The 16,560-nt window shown below is 56.1% G+C and overlaps 1 protein-coding gene across 8 annotated transcripts in view; it reads left to right on the top strand.

The window, feature by feature from the left end:
• Window positions 1-4,791, top strand: part of RREB1 (ras responsive element binding protein 1) — a 176,547-nt gene extending 171,756 nt beyond the window's left edge. For all 8 annotated transcript variants that reach the window (XM_081827716.1, XM_081827715.1, XM_081827717.1 and 5 more), the window contains one exon: window positions 1,303-4,791. In XM_081827716.1, the coding sequence (XP_081683842.1) occupies window positions 1,303-1,820 (518 nt within the window). In that variant the 3' untranslated portion in view covers window positions 1,821-4,791. The remainder of the gene's footprint in view (window positions 1-1,302) is intronic.
• The last annotated feature ends 11,769 nt before the right edge of the window (window positions 4,792-16,560 follow it).

The following is a 16,560-nucleotide window of genomic DNA, read 5'->3' as shown; positions in this document are numbered from 1 at the left end:
GCGGCCTGGAGGAGGCCCCTCCCTCCCCCCACCGGGCAGTGAGCCCGAGGCGGTGGTCTGAGCGTGCGCGGGGGCGGGGCCGTGAAGCCGCGTGAACTAGGAATCTAACTGGTGGTTCTCTTAGCGGTTGGATCATCCTACCTCCCGGCAGGGTCATGGCGGGGCGGCCCCTCAGCAGTGGGCGTTTTGAGAGCTTTTTGGTCAGTCCTCTGAGCCACCATCTTCCTAGCTCTAGAATGGGGATGAGGGCTGCCCTGTCCCATAGAAGCATCTAGAAGCACGTGGGGGCTGGGCGTTTGGGGCCCGTGGTGAGCCTGGGAAGGACTGGGGGGGTGTGGCCTGGGCAGCGGGCGGTAGGGACAGGTGCTCTGCGGTGTTCTGCCGGAGGCACCTGGGCTCCGGCCGGAAAGCCGCCGCACATGCGCACAGCCAGGGGCTTGGCCTTTCCCGGCTCTGCGGCAGCCCAGCTGATGTCATTGAACAGGAGCTGCGCAGGCATGTCAGGGTGGCCGCGTTCCACGCATGTCCTCGCCCCTTCTGGAACTCGCCACCTACAAACCCTGAAGCAGGGGCCATTGTTCGGTAGAAAGGAGGAGACCTGGATGTACTCATAAAGCTAAAAGATTAAACCTATCCCACCCGCTCCCTCCAAAAACAAAACCCGCCTAGGGCCTACATCTTGGTCTGGGCGTTGCTCCTGCGGCAGCCGCGGTGCACACATTGTCCCCGCACGCTCCTCGCCCCGCCGCGCGGGCATTCGGAGGGCTCCGAGCTTGGCTCCCAGCAGAGAGAGATTCTTGGGCTCCTGGCAGGTGATGCTCTCAGCTGCTCTCAGCCCAGTGTTTGTGAGCAGGAGGGAAAGGCCCAGCTGCTCCGTATCCGAACACAGAGTATCTGGTGCCTTTGACTGAGGAGGTGCCTCTGTCCTGCACAAGCCGCAGAAATGGCGCCCTGTCCCTGTGAGAGGGGCCCGTTTGCTGTCCTCCCCTGAGGTTCTTTTCAGGCCAGTCTGGGTGTCCGTGAGGCTTCCACCTGGGGACCCCGGTGCCTGAATCAGTCTGAACAACCTAGTTGGAGAGACGGAAGGGAGAGAGAAGCCGAGGCTGGCCCCTTACATTTCTGCTTCCTTATTTTGCCACTTCAGACAAACAGGAGGGTTTCCCCTGAGTCGGGGCGCGGGGGGTGGGGGTGGGGCAGCGGTCCTGGCCCCTGCTACTCTCGCGTAGCACGGAGAGCTGGAGGCTGGTGGCCTTACTGTTAACAGACTCGATGTCTTTCTCCCGTCGCTTCCCGTCGCTCCAGGAGAAAGGCCATACAAGTGTCAGACCTGCGAGCGAACCTTCACCCTGAAGCACAGCCTGGTTCGCCATCAGCGCGTCCACCAGAAGGCCAGGCACGCCAAGCAGCACGGGAAGGACAGCGACAAGGAGGAGCGGGGTGAGGAGGACAGTGAGAGTGAGTCCACCCACAGCGGCAACAACCCCGTCTCGGAAAACGAGGCCGACTCAGCTCCACCAGCCAGCAACCACGTGGCTGTCACCCGGAGCCGGAAGGAGAGCCTGGCCAACGCCACCAAGGATCCCGGGCTCAGGGAGGAGCGGGCGGCAGGGCGGACGGCGGGTGCCGGCCAGGCTGAAGCCGGCAGGAGTGCTCCCAAGGCCGCTCCAGCGGGCAGCCCCAGGGAGCAGGCGTCTCAGGGTGACCCTGACCCGGAGAGCCCGGCGGCCGTCGGGCAGGACCTGCCAGAGCTGCAAGGCAAGAGGCCCGCCCACCCCATCCTGGCCGCGGACGGTGCCTCGCCACTCCTGGGGATGGAATGACAGCCCATCGTGTCCCCCCCACCAGCACACAGACGAAAGCCGGCAGAGCAGAGTGTCCTGAATCTGTATTTCATGAGGTTTCCCCAGTGCCCTTCAGCTGTAGGGGAGTGAGAGAGAGAATGAGAGACACGAGCAGGAGGGGGCCGTCTCGCCCAGTGCCACAGCCTTACGTCTCTGCGCAGGAGACGCAGCATGCACACTTCCAGTGCCTTAAGTACTCCCCAGCCCTTCGGTGTCAGCCTGGGTGTTGTGTTTCCCCAGAATGACTTTTTGAAAAACAAAGCAAATATTTTAATGAATTATTTGGAGAGGACCTTTCCATTTAAGCATTAACGTTACCTTCTGTATTGGTGTGTGTGAGCTTGTTCTTGCGAATCTGTGATAGTAACGTATGTTCTGTGAGCTGGAAACAGAAGAAAAAAAAAAATATGCCCTTGGATACCCATAGCCAATAACTGGAAGAAAATGATGTGAATTTCATGTAAATTACCAGAGGAACTATGGATAAGATGTTCTTTTTTTTCTCAAATAGACCTTTTTCTTGTTCTGTTTGCTACCGGCGGAGCTGTAATTTGGTCCTCGGTAAGGCGGGGTGTGGTTGATGAAGGTTTCCAATTTGGTGCCAGCCAAAACCAAGAAAGATTCGAGCTTCAACCTCGTACGTGTTTTCAGCGTTAGACATGGTATTACCGTTCAAGTTTCGAGACATCCATTCTTAACTTCCAGAGAAGAGTTATGCTGGCAACTTTAGCCTATGGAGAACATGCACAGATGTCCTGTATCTGATTCCCCCCCTTTTGGTATATGTATTATTAATATTATTATTATTATTATTATTATTAGTTCATCAGTTTGCTGGTCTCTGCAGTCAGCAGAAACAAATGGGCAATATTTGTCCAGGGAGACCTGGGCTGCCCCCGGGTCCCCGTGTGGGCATCTGCCCGCATCTTTCCCTGCCTCCCCGCCCCCCCCACTCCCGGGTGGTAGCTCTTCTACTGTACTTAGACAAGCTTTCTTCCGTGACTGCAGAATCCAGCGGGGGCCGGGCTCCTGAACGGCCGGCCGAAGAGCAGCTCAGAGAGGGGAGAGCAAGGGTGCACGCACCCGGGGCTTCTGAGAAAGCCAGGCAGCGAGAAGACCTGTCCCTCACCGGTCTTCCTGCCAAACCCAGCCCAAGCCTTACCCGCCTGTGCTACTGTTGTTTGCAAAGCGAGGAAGTACTACTGCTGGTAATAAAACTGCACCTGCAAGATTGGAAGATGAGAAATAGATGTGCATTTACCTTCCTGTGACTGGGGTTGGTGCTTGAAGCGGAACATGCTGTTTCTAGTGTTCCTGAAATGGCCCGAACCCCTGGGTGCGAAAAGGCAGGATTTTTTTTTTTTTTTCCCATGAGCATCCCATGCAGGCGATAGAATTCCCTCACTGTAGCCACCAGCAGTAACAAGAAATATTGCCCTACTGTAGCTGAGCTTGCGTTCAGCATCCTGTCCCTCAGCCGAGACCTCTAGGGCACCCGAGCCTTGCGCTGCCAGGGGCCTCCTGTGCTGCTCCACTGGCCAGACCCGCTCGCCTTCCCCTGGCCACCCCTCCTCCCCGCCCCCGAATCTCCCCCCTCTGCCGACACTCACCAACACACACACACACACACAAGACCCTTTTCTCCCCACTTCCTTACCGATTTCTCGATTTCTAGTGGCCAAAATCCCAACTGCCCAGACTTCAAAGAAAGATGTCTATTCTTTTGGGATAACGACGCATGATCTCTTTGCATGTGAAAGGAAAAAGGTTGAGGTATCTATGACTTTTAACTGTATTGGGGATGTCTGAACCCGAGGTTTGATTTACTCTAGATGAATACAAATCAGAACCAATGATCCTGTTATCACTTTATATACCCAGTGTGGTTTGCTTAGTTAAAAAACCAGTTCGTGCATCCCTTCATTTTTTTTTTTATGACGATTGTTATTGTTATTATTGTTGTTGTTATTACTTGGGGTATCTTGTGTTTTGTTTTTCTCTGCAGCTCTCCACACTAAATGTCGCGACTCTGTGGAGAGAAGCCATGACTTAGCGCGTGGTGAGATGTAGCAGGAATGGGCCCGGCCGCGTGGCCAGGGGCCATAGCTTGCCATAATCACTATTGATTTAAAGCTTTATTTAGCCTCCATCTGTACCCTCGTAGTCGATAAGGTCTTGCCACATTTTATTAGTGAGGTTGAGAAATGTATTATTTGTTTGTCGTTCTCCCTCCCCCCTCCCCCAGTATTAAACTGTGAAATTTGTGATTTGTTTAAACTCTGGGTGAATCATAGTTTAGTTTGCATGTCCAGCTAATTTGTTTCTATACATTTTGTTTGATTCTCTTTCTCCTTCTCTCAGGGCTTTTACAAAAAAAAAAAAAGTATATATATATATATATATATCCATATATATATATATATGGATCTTCTGAAAAGTTTTTTGAGGTGCAAGTGTTTCTCTTGTTTTTCTCTTTGATTTATGGACACAATGCTGAGATTCAATCACTACATGAAACTCCTGGCTGTGAACACAAAATAGAAACCCCGGGGCTGTTTTCCACACAGCCCGGGGGGAAGCTACGTGACAGTCAGATGCCAGTTTCAGAAAAGATGCATCGTACCTTCTTCCACCCTCTTTGTCTCTGTCCTCTCTTTCTTCAAGAAGGAAGTTGATCCCAGTGATTTCAGCCCATGCATTAAACAGGAAACAATAATAAACGTGTAGAATTCATATTTTTCTAAAGGGAACTTAACTGCTGCTACGTGTTATGTACAAAACCGGTTTATGCCACATGAACAGAATCACAAGTTTGGTTTTGGTACTTTTGGTTCCTCTTTGTATTCAGTTGTATAGTACTTCCAAATTCAGAATGAGAAGAAAAGCTGTTCTGTATCAAACCATCTAAGCAATAAATGTTATATTTTAAAAATGGCAAGATTGCCGGGCAGCCAGCCGTCCTGTGATTTGCTGTCATCCCACCAGCTTGTCCACCCTCCACACCACAGCCCGTGGGGCCCAGGCCGCCTGCGTCTGGAAGCATCGGGGAGGGGGGACCCGCATGCCTGCTCCCCGACTAGGGAGGTGACGAGTCTACTGCTCTGGCAACTGCCGAAGCCAGGGATTGTGTTTTCTGGGCAGCACCTCCTGGGACGTCCACTCTGCCTTTTCCTCCTCCTACCGGTTAGAAGGGGTTGCATTGCCCCTGGGCGCGGGAAAACCCACGCAGAGGGGAGGTCTGGCATTGTAAAGTTACAGATGGGTAGACAGCCGAATCTTCTAAGCCAGGACTCAAAAAGCATCTCCGGAGGAAGCTGGGTTCGAGGCGAAGTAACTGTAGACAGGGCTTCAAATGCATCAACCATGCTATCGGTCTAAGTGCCAGGTCACGGCAAGACGAGTTACAGTGCTCCAGTCTGTAAGGCTTCCAGGGTCCTCTGTTGGGAAGCCCCCCCACCATGCACACACAGCCCTCCCTCACCAGCCCCAGGACACTGGCCACAATGCTAACCGGGGGTCCTGAACTTGGATTAAATAAGTTATTTGCTTATAACTTGGGAATGATCAGAGCATAACTAGACGAGCCTCCCCAGTCGTGGGGGCTGGGTGCCACTGGCCACCAATGAGCAGCGTTTACAGCCCGCTCTCCCCCACCACCGTGGGGGGAGTCATTTTCCCGGTGGGATTTGGGTTGCACCTGCTCCGTGTGAAGAACTAAGGGGCAGCCCCTGGGGAGCGCGACAGAACAGACCCAAGGGCACAGCCCTGTGGGAAATGCCTCCACCCACCCCCCCCACCAACGGTCGTGCGTGGAACACAAGCCCCTGGGTCCGGTTGCTTTGGGAGAAGGCATATAGGAGGTGAAAAGGTGGGATTTATCAAGAGTTGCACCTGTTGCTTCAGGAGCGTGTCTGGACGGCTGCCTCCACCATGGCGCTGGAGCGCCCGCTCTGGCCCCTGGGGAGCGCTCACTGCACACGCATCTCCAGCGTCCCCTGGTGCCCTCATCCCCTCGCTCACACGGCACCCAGGGCTGAGCCTGCTCCAGGCTTACGTGCCTGGCTCCAGGCTCCACGCTGGCTGGAGCCCTGCACAGACCCGCAAAGTCCATGTCCCGGTGGTGGCCAGTTTTCCAGGCCACTGTTCTGGAAAAGGAAGGGAGTTAGCATGTGCAGACTGGACATTTTTGACAGAGTTTATTTTTTGGCTCCCATAGAAATTTATATAATGAGTTTCACTTAACCATAGTCTGTTTATTAGGAAAAAAGTTGGGTGTGGGTTTTCTCTTCTGTTGTGTCTTCAGAGAGTCCTGGTCCAGCACAGGTAGAGATTCAGGTATATACCAAAGGCTGTCGTAGCCAGAGGCCCAGCTCCTCGTGTTTCAACCCACTCCTGGACGTTTACTTTCCGTATTGGACGGGGGAATGAAAGGAACTTAGTTTACTATTAGTTTCACAGGGGCGCCTGGGTGGCTCAGTCGGTTAAGCATCTGCCTTCAGCTCAGGTCACGATCCCGGGGTCCTGGGATCGAGCCCCACATTGGGCTCCCTGCTCAGCGGGAAGCCTGCTTCTCCCTCTCCCTCTGCAGCTACCCCCGCCCCCCAGTTGTGCTCTCTATTGCTCTCTCCCAAATAAATAAATAAAATCCTTAAAAATAAAATCAGTTTCACTTTTGTAGCTGTCCAAACGTGGCTGAGGCCTGAGTGTTTTAGCTGTCCGTCCCTTCCCGGGATCCGGTGAACATTGATTATGCGTTTATTCAACAAAGTTGTTTCCTGGGCAGCCACTGTATGCCCGGCACTGACCTGGGCACGGGGAATACAGCAGGAACAAAACCGATCTCTTTCCATGTGGAACTTGGGTTTTAACAGTGGCAGACAATACACAGACTAGCCGAGGAGGATGCAGAGTTAGCGAAAGTCCGAGGGGAAGAGGAGGCCATGGGGGAGTGGGGCCAGGAGGGATGGTGACCAGGGAGGTCTCAGGACAGCAAACAGCAAGAAGTCACCCACGCAGGTGTCTGGGGAGGGCCCCTGGAGAGCAAGGCGTTGGGGGAGGCTGCCGGGCCCTGCAGAAGCCCTGTGACTGGGGTGGGATGAGCAGGGGGTGGGGCAGCGGGGCTTGCGGGCAGCATGTGGACTGTGGGATGATGGGACAAGGGTGGACCCAGGGAGGCCACCAAGAGGCAGTCACACTGATGTAGGCCCTACGTGGTAGCGGCTTGGAGCAGAGTGGTGAGGTGGAGACGTTGAAGAAAGGTTGGGGTCCGGGTATATTTTCAAGGGGAGCTGACAGCATTGGACGACCCGTCAGATCCCGCAGCTACAGAGAAGTCGAAGCTTGGAGAGTCCACCCAGAACACATGGGCTCAGAGCTGAGCTGTGATGTCCAGACGTTCAGAATTCACTTTTTTTAAATAAAGGTCTCATTTATTTGAGAGAGAGCACGAGTGGGGGGTGGGGCAGAAGGAGAGGAAGAAGCAGGCTCCCCGCTGAGCAGGGAGCCCAATGTGGGACTCGATCTCAAGACCCTGGGATCATGACCCGAGCCAAAGGCAGACGCTTAACTGACTGAGCCACCCAGGCGCCCCCAGGATTCACTTTTAAAAGAGGAGGCTTCACAAGTCCATCGACAGATGAATCGATAAAGAAGATATATCGGAATATTATTCAGCCATAAATAAAGGAAGCTTTCCACTTACAACAACATGGATAGAACTAGAGAGTATCATACTAAGCAAAGTAAGTCAGTCAGAGAAAGACAAATACCATACAATGTCACTCATATGTGGAATTTAAGAAACAAGCAAAGGAGAAAGAGAGAGAGGCAAACCAAGACACAGACTCTTCACTCTGGAGAACAAACAGGTGGTTATCAGAGGGGAGGTGGGTGGGGGCTGGGTGCTGAGGATGGAGGAGCCCACTTGTCGTGGTGGGCACCGGCTGACGTGTGGAAGTATTGAATCGCTACATCGTACACCTGAAACTAACATACACTATATATTAACTGTACTGGAATTAAATTAAAAAATTAGTTATAAAAATAAAAGTAAAAGAGGGGGCTTCAGTCCTGAAAATTAACCTTGGTAGAGGAAATGAAGAAAAAAGAAAAAAATCCTTAATTCTTTCCATCCACACCGCATAAGCACCCCATTTCTGGGAAGCGGGTTCTCCTGTCCCTGTGACCAGGACCACACAGGTCTTTCTGCGGTGGGTCCCCAAAAAGACTGCGGCCTCCTGGCCAGCGTGATTTCCGGGCGTGCCCCCAGCACCCCGACACCCGCCGCTCACGCTCCCCCGGCCCGGCGCCCTTCCTGCCTGTACCCCGCGGGGCACGCTGCTGTCCGGAGCGAGGAAAGAACAGGAGGCCGTGCCAAAAGGCGGGGGCACCAGACGCGGGGTCCTCAGCTGTCCTCGGTGGGCCGGTTCCCCAACAGGGAGGGGGGCCTTAGGATGTCAAGCTCTGACTGTAGCCCCGGGGCTCTGCCCGAGCAAAACCAGCTTTGATGGGCCGAGGGGATGCTAATGCAAAGGGCCATGCCCTCAAGTCCCGATGGCTCTCCCGGGAGAGACTGAGTCCGCGGTCACAGATGCACGTGGACGCGTCGCTCGCCCCTGGTGCCGGTCGCTCCCTCCTATGGTATCTGATTATCTGATTTGGCCACTCCTGGAAGAGGGAAGGAGCTCTCTGGAGGGCAGGCCCAATCCCCGACCGGCTCTGCCCAGTGGGTCTGTCTGGGCTTGACCTTGACGCACTTGACTCCGAGTTCGGTGCTCCTGACCCGCGGGGCGACCATCAGCCCCTCTGTGCCTTGAGGATTGGGGTCCAAGCAGGGCACTTGTTACTGTCTCCTCTCCCCTCCCCCCCCCACTCCAGAAATGACATCAAGGAGTACTTGCCTCTTGCCCTGGATCTCAAGCTAGAAGAGCACGCGTTACTGTGTGTGTGATCAAACACAACAGAAAATGTACTTTCTTCTCCGTTTCCAAGCATACGGGCCAGGGGTATTAAGTGCGTTCGCATCGTCGTGCAAACACCACCACCATCCGCCTCATCACGTTGCATCTTCCCAGACTGAAACGGTCCCCGATCAAACCCCAACTCCCCCTCTCCCCTCCCCCAGCCCCTGGCAGCCACCGTTTTACTGTCTCTGTGAATGTGACCCCTCTAGGGACCTCAGAGAAGTGGAAAGAACATCTCATGTTTGAAAGAGAATTTCATCAACACACGTGTCCCAAGAGCCCGCTAAGTGGGAGCTTGGACGGGGGACAAGCCTGACTGCATGGAATTTATCCGGGTAGCACAGGGAGGGGAGCCCCCAGCCCCTGGGGGAGGGGTCCCAGAAGTCAGGTCCCTCTGCCTGAAGACACAGCTAGCTGTCTAACCCCCATGTCAGAGGGGCAGGGAAGAGAAATGGCCAAGAGCCAGGTCGCAGGGCAAGCCGGCGGTGTGCAAATTCCAGCTCTGTCTCTTAGGCCTAGTGAATGACCACGTGCCTCAGTTTCCCCATCCCTAAGAAAGGGGATAAGAATAATGACCTGCCTTGTGGGATTGCCGTGCAGACTAGAAGAGCTCGGAACGGCACCTGCTACCAAGTAAGCGTAGCAGGAGAGTCCTCACAAGACCTCTGCGTCGGTCGCCAGGGAGGCAAGGGGGCAGAAGGTCCGCAGGGCACCTTCATTCCACAGATGTTGTGGGGAGCAGCCTGCCAAGGGTTTTGCGGGGGATGACCGAGCTTCCAGCCCCTGCTGGCTCCCTGGAGGAAGGGGAGCCGGACAAGCAGGGAAGGAGCTCTCGGGAGGGCAGGCCCGATCCCTGACCCGCTCTGCACACACTCAGTCCCCAGGGTCCCAAGTCAGCCCAGGGCCGCAGAGCGCACACGTCTCTCGCTCTCTCAGCCACCTGGCCTTCTCGAGTTTGACTGAAGGAAGAGGAAGGGCCCCAAGAGAGTCCTGGGGGCCCCCCACCTGCCCCTGGGCCACCCTGCTCTGCTGCCCGAGGCTGGGGAAACATTGGGGCCCGGTGGGGGCCCGACTTCGTCCAACCACCCTAATGGGCCCAGAAAGCTCTGTGGTGCAGTCACCGGGCCACTCCACGCCACAGGCCTCACAGTGGCCTGGGACGCCACCGGGCCTTGGTACGCAGCAGACGTCCCCCCAGTGGAGTTGCTGGGAGGGAGGCACCTCGAGCTCCTCCTTCACACCACACAGCACCTTAGGAAGGGGCCCCCTCACAGCCTCCGCTGCTGCAGTGGAGGCTGGGGTCTGCCTCCCCCCGGGGCCTGCTGGGGGCGGAGTGCAGACCTCAGACCCGCGATGAGGTCGATCCCTCGCTACCTCGCAACAAGGAGCCCCTCAGGCCCACAGACCCCGGAGTCAGCCTCCACCTGGCAGCAAGAGCCCTGGGGAATTGGGTGCACACTGAAGTGTGAGCGGCCTGGCCAGAGCCCGAAGCTGGGTCCCCGAGAAGATGGCCCTGCCCTGCCCTGCAGACACAGCTGGGGGCTCACGCTCAAAAGAAAGAAACCACCTCAGGAGGAGGGAGGCGGAGCCCAGATGGGATTTAGAGTGTTTGGATTCTGGACCCTTCTGGCCTCAGTGCCCCCAGTCCCTGCTTCCGCTGCGTGATGGGTACACATAAGCCTGAACACACAAGCCACCCCAAAATCTGCTCTGGAGTTTCTGCATTTCTGTCCTACTCATGGATGCCCACGGCTCCCTGAAGGGGCCAAGAAGCAAGAAGAAGACTCCAGCGTGCCCCGGCCAGCCAGCTCCCCGCTCCCAGCCTGGGCGACAAGCAGCCCGGGGCCTTTCCTTTCCCGTCACCAACCCCCTCACCACCCGTCCCCCCAGCAACTCCCCAGGAGGCCGCGAACCGGAAAGGGCGACCGGGTTTATTTTAAACTGAAAATTGAAGGTTGTTCTTTAGCAACAACAGAACAGTCCACTCGGATTCTAGGCTGCCAATGTCAGGGTCCTAACTAAGAAACCAGCGGGCTATCCTGTCCCGTTTTACTTTTAGGGAAAGAAGCCACAGCCAAAGGCGGCAGGAACGCGTCTGGTCCTCGCTGTCCCCTGCCCAGAGCCGGCCTGGCTGTCGGGGCAGGAATTGATACTGTGGGCCCAGGAGGTGGGGGGGGTGGGCAGGAGGGGGGCGGCTGGCTGCTCTCCAGCCCCCTGTCCGCGTCCCCCCCAGGCAGCTCCCGGCTGGGGCTTTGAAATCAAAGTAATAGCTGCTCAGTGCAGAAAATTGGGGAGCCACAGGACAACAGGAAGAAAAAAATTAAAGCAGTCATCTCGCTGCTTAGGTACTATTTGTATTCATTGAATACTGCCGTTTTAGGGGGCCCCACTTATTTTTCCTTCCTCGTCCGGGATGTGTTTATGCAGCCATGTGCACACTGCGGTGATCCTGTGCTCTTCTCCTCGTCGTCGTCAACACCAGGGAGCTGGGGAGGAAAAACAGTCCTTGCCGTCTCAGAGCCGAGACAGGGGCTGAAATGATTTGCCTGCCGGCCAGCTCGTTGCTGGCCTTGTTAGGATGCCATCACCCGCCAGAAAAACCCTAAGAGAGATCGCAGCTGTCGTGGGGTGCTTGTGATGGTGCGCATTGTCCCCTGAACACCAGGAACACAGATGTGACGTGAGTGCCATCCCGGTGTCCTCACGGTCACTCCACGCATTTCTACCTCTTCCCGCTCTTTCACCGAAAAGCAAACGCCACCAGGACGTAGGGTCAGGGTCGGGCCCTTTGGGCCGGGCTCTGTGGGGACGGCTATTCTCTGCACCACGAGGTGTCTGCTGGGGCAGGCCGTCCTGGACGGACGGACGGACGGACGGATGCTTTCTTCTCCATCCTGCCAGGCACCTCAGTGTGGGTCCCTGCACCCGCATTACCCAACCACTAAGGAGAAATTTCTGGATTGCTTGTTAAAAATTCAATGTCCGACCTACTGATTCAGGATCTCAGGAGGTAGGACCCGGCCATATGCATTTTTAGCAAATCCCCTGAGGATTCTGAAGCCTAGGAAAGTTTGAAAATCAGGGCTCCAGAAATCAAAGACGGTCCCAGGCTCTGGCTGCCCCTCAGGCTCACATTAAGGCAAACTGTTTGCAAATATGCGCTCTTGAAATCTAGGAAATGCACTGGAACCTTCCTTCGAGCACCCCCAATGGGCCTCTTTTTCTAGCCTGTGTAGCTCCTCACCAGCCCGTGTGGACACAGGGACCCCAGCCCAGCCTGGGGCCATAGCCCAGCCCCCAGGAAGGGAACCTCTAAGAAGCTGTTCCAGGGTTCGGCTTTGGCGCCGTGTCCTGGGAACAGGTACATCCACCTGACTCACCTGCCTGGAACCTTGGGCCGCCCTGTCTTCTGGTACCTCCTTCTCTCTCAGCCAGGGCTGGTGGCTGGGATGGGGATCCGGTGCAAAATGAAAATGTAGAGCCTGCTTCAAGAAGCAGGAAAGGACCTTTTTCCTTCTCTCCGCCACCCGCGCCCTCCATGGTGTTTCCTAGTTGCTATTTAAGGCCGCACTGTGTCAGGCAGGGGGGGTCCTCGTGGGGAGGTGCCCACAGGCGCCTGAGACCGCACCCACACCCCAGCACCCCAGCAGGAGGAGCATACACACCGAGCTTCCCCGCGTCTGCCCCCAGGCCTCCACCTGGGAAGTGGGGGAGGCAGGCAGCCGAGACCCCATTCCAGGAGGGTAGGAGGCGGAGGAAAGCAGGACCACACATGAGCCAAACCTCCAAGCCCCCAAGCCCCCAACACATGCTCCATTGTCCCATTGGACTTCACTCCCAAAGCCCAGTTCAAAGATAAAATCATAAAGAATTTCAAGATGGCACCTCAGAGCACTGAACTCCGAGCACTGAGCTGTATGACTGGGCTGGATGCGCTCCCAGGAAGCGGCCCCGGCCTCAGCCCCCCAGCCCAGAGGTCATCCCTCCCAAGTTCCTAAGTACTGCCTAGTGGCCCTGCTGGTAACGGGACACTGCTCCGTTCTCTTGTCTTGGAGGTCCAGAACCCAGCCTGGGTGTTTCCATGGGTCACAGCGCCCCCTCGGTGTCTCAGGCCTGGCCACGGAGTTCCTGGGGGCTGCCGCCCCCTCACTAACCTCAAGCCCAGGGCTTAGTTGCTCGTCCTGGTCTGCACACAGTTGTATTTGCTGCTCTCCTGAGAGTGGTATCGAGTCTCATGATCAGAACCAGTGAGGCTCCGTCAAGCCAGCGCTAATGGTGGGTTGGCCTTCCCATGCTCACCACACGAGGTCCGTGCCAAGCCCTGCCCCGAGCTCTTGGTGAAAGCACAGAACTCTGACTTGTGCAGTGTGGACCCAGCTCTGGGACCCACAAGGGGCCCTACGAGCCAACAGAACTGCCCTGCCCCTGCCTTGCCCATATCCTTCCGGAATCTTCCAGATCATTCCCACCTGCCTTTCTTTCTCGGCTCCCTGGTACCAGGGCGGCAGCCCAGCCGTCCTTCACCTGAGATAAGTGCTGACTGCCAGAGTTTGGATGCTGCAGGGGAGAGGTGAGGCTGGTCTGTGAGGTGTGGGGAGGGAGAAGGGGAGGTTTTGCCCCGGAGTGAGAGAGGGGCCCTGTCAGCGTGAAAGGAACAGTGAAAGCAAAAGCCAGGGAGGGTGTGAGCAGAAGTGGATGGAGGAGGATATGGGAGTAAATACAAAAGGAAATATTTAAAAAAATAATTATTTTATTTGAATTACACCATGCCAATTTCCCTGTTATATACTATCTTTTTTTTTAAGACTTCATTTTTTTTTTTTAAGGACAGCACTTGTTATGACGAACACTGGGTGTTATATGTAAACGATGAATCACTAAATTTAGAATAAGACTATTTTTCAGAGCAGTTTTAGGTTCACAGCAGAACAGCAAGGTGCAGAGATTTGCCATATGCCCTCTGTCCCCACACTCCCAGCCTCCCCCAGCATCTACACCCAGCCAGAGCTGGAAGGTGCTTTTTTTGGTTTAAGATTTCATTTATTTATTTGTCAGAGAGAGAGAGCACACGAGCAGGGCGAGCAGCAGGAGAGGGAGAAGCAGGCTTCCTGCCAAGCTGGGAGCCCGAAGCGGGGCGCGATCCCAGGACCCCAGGATCACGACCCGAGCCGAAGGCAGACGCTTAACACCCAGGCATCCCAGAGCTGGAAGTTGTTACAGAGGATGAACCTACCTGACCGGTCATCATCACCCAGAGTCCATCGTTGACCCTAAAACTCACTCCTGGGGTTGTACATTCTGTGGGTGTGGGCGAAGGTATAAGGACATGTACCCACCATGATGGTATCACCCAGGGTAGTTTCGCTGCCTGAGAAACCCTCTGCGTTCCACCTATTCATCCCTCCCTCCCCTGCATTGTCTTGTCTTTTTTTTTGTTTAATTTCTTATTTAATGGGGGGTGGGGAGGGGAGCTGGAACTCAGGAGGCATCGTGCTCGGGCATGGCCATTCCTTCGTTCACTCAGCAAGTACCTGCGAGCACCCAGGAGGGGCAGGTACTGGTAGGGGATCCCAAGGCGAGGGAGACGCAGACCCTGCTCTCCAGAAGTCTAGGAGGGAAAGATGTAGGCAAGTGGCCCTGGGAAAAGAACGGTGTTGTCAAACGGTGCCAGAGCGCAGGGCACTGTGGGTGCTCATAGGCAGGGGGGACTCTTCTGGCTGGGGACCCAGACGTCCCGCAGACTGGCACTTGGGAGGGTTTCAGCAGACTGGCGGTGGGTGAGGCAGCCAGGGAGGCCGGGGACAGTGCAGGGAGGCCTGAATGCAGGCTGCGGGGCCCGCCAGAGGGGGGTGGGCTACTGGCTGACGGTAGGTGGGCTCGCTCCTTGACCCACAGCGAGGACAGTGAAACCCACACAGGGAATGAATGCGGGAGTGAGCGGGGTTTGGATAACGGACCTAGATTCTGGTCAAAGGCAGACTGGGGAAGGCCGTTGTGCGTCCCAGCTGGTGCCTCAGGGCTGTGCTCTAGAAACATCCAAGCTGCAGAGCGGAGGGTTGAGCGGGGACAGGGAAGCCAGCGAGGAAATCACCGAAACAATGCAGAGATGAAACCTGCCACCACGTGTGAGGGACGCTCAAGTGGGAGGAGTCGGCATGTCAGAGTTGTTGACAGACAGAGGACACGGTGCCAGGAATGAAGCCAGGGAGGCCAGACGAGGAGGACCCGGCCTGGTGGGTCCTGGACCAAGTGGCCTCAGTCTTGCTTGAGGTGCCTACTTTGACAGCAAGTGACAAACAATCCAGCGAGACCAGCTTACGCACAAGTGGGTCCGCGTCAGCCCCCACTGCTGAAAAGCCTAAGGGCAGGTCCTGTACGCATGGCCAGATCCAGATTCGCAAGGGCTGGAGTCCGATTCACCTGTCTCCTCCTCTGTCCCCGGTCTGCTTTCTTCACGTTGCTTTTGTTGTCACCGAGGGTCCCCAAGGCGGCAGCAACAGCGGCCCCGGCAGCAGCTCACCCTGGTATTCGACAGCTTAGCAGACCCAGCTGCTAGTCCGGCCAGCCAACCAGGATTTCGTCTTCCCGGCTGGTCTGAGCCGGACCGGATTCGAGTCCCATTCACGAGCTGCAGCTCCGGTCCTGAATGGGGTCACAAATGAGGACAGGAAGAGAGAGAGGGAGAGAGACCCAGAAAGAGACCCAGCACTAGGGAAGCTCAGAGAAGCAGGCGTGAGAATATCACTGCCTAAAAGATGGGAAGGAGGGTGACCATGCCCAGTCCCGGAAGGGGAGGGTTGGTAGCCAGCCTCTTCCCAGCCTCCCTGCAGGAGGTGGGTGGAGGCCGAAGCCCCAGGGCGGGAGCTGGGGCCCAGGGGAGATGCAGGTGTGAAGACAGGGGGTTTGGGGACCGGGGAAGGAGTGAGTTAAGACGGTCACCAGAGGGGATGGCAGGGGCCTGGGGAGACTTAAGGATAAAGGAAAAGAGTCTGTGTTTGGGGGCAGTGGGGGGTTAGTATCACTGATAAGGCAAGAAAGTGGCTAGTGGTTGACCAGGGCCCAGGAGGAGGAACAAAGGGAAGGGATTCAAAGTGCAGTCAGCCTGGATGACCTAGCTCTAAAAAACAGATGGGGACCCAGGGAGAGAGGAAAATGCAGACCACTGACCCCACCAGGGAGAGGAGGAAGTTGAGAAATTCTGGTTAGAAGGCCTCCTTGTTTCCAGGAAGCCAGAGAGTGTTTGCAAAGGGCAAAGTGGAGGGCAGGGGTGGCGTGGGAATGGTGGTGGGGGGGGTGCGGGGAGGGGGGCAGAGCAGCCCTGGAGAGACCAGGTGACAGGGCCCGGGAGGAGGGCCGATCCGCAGGGACTCCGGTGAGCACGGAGCATGCTGCTTGGCCTTTCAACACAGAATGTGGCTCAGTTCGAGACAAGTTTCGCGGTCCTCTACCCATCTTCGAGTGTCCAGGAACAGGGGCGCTCAGTGCGGTGACCCAAGCTGCTGACTGCCTTCACCCAGGGCTGGAAGGGCTGAGTCTGGAGGCCAGGCCAGGCCAGGAGGCAGGTGAGCCCAAAAGGGAGAGATGGGCTGGTGGGGAAGGACCAGCAGGAGTAGCTGAGTCTCTTGAATGCAAACCAGCAGGAAAGGACTCTGGCTGGCTTAAGGCCAGGGGAGTCCAGGCCCTTGCAGGTGCAGGGCGCCCCTGGGGACTCTGGGTCTCTCCCTGCCACCTCTTGAATTCCCAGGCGAGCAGATCTG

Source organism: Leptonychotes weddellii, chromosome 8, assembly GCF_054177405.1.
Source record: "Leptonychotes weddellii isolate Sample4059 chromosome 8, ASM5417740v2, whole genome shotgun sequence".
NCBI lineage: Eukaryota > Metazoa > Chordata > Mammalia > Carnivora > Phocidae > Leptonychotes > Leptonychotes weddellii.
The sequence above is the reverse complement of the archived record's forward strand: the minus strand, read 5'-3'. Positions and strand labels throughout refer to the sequence as shown.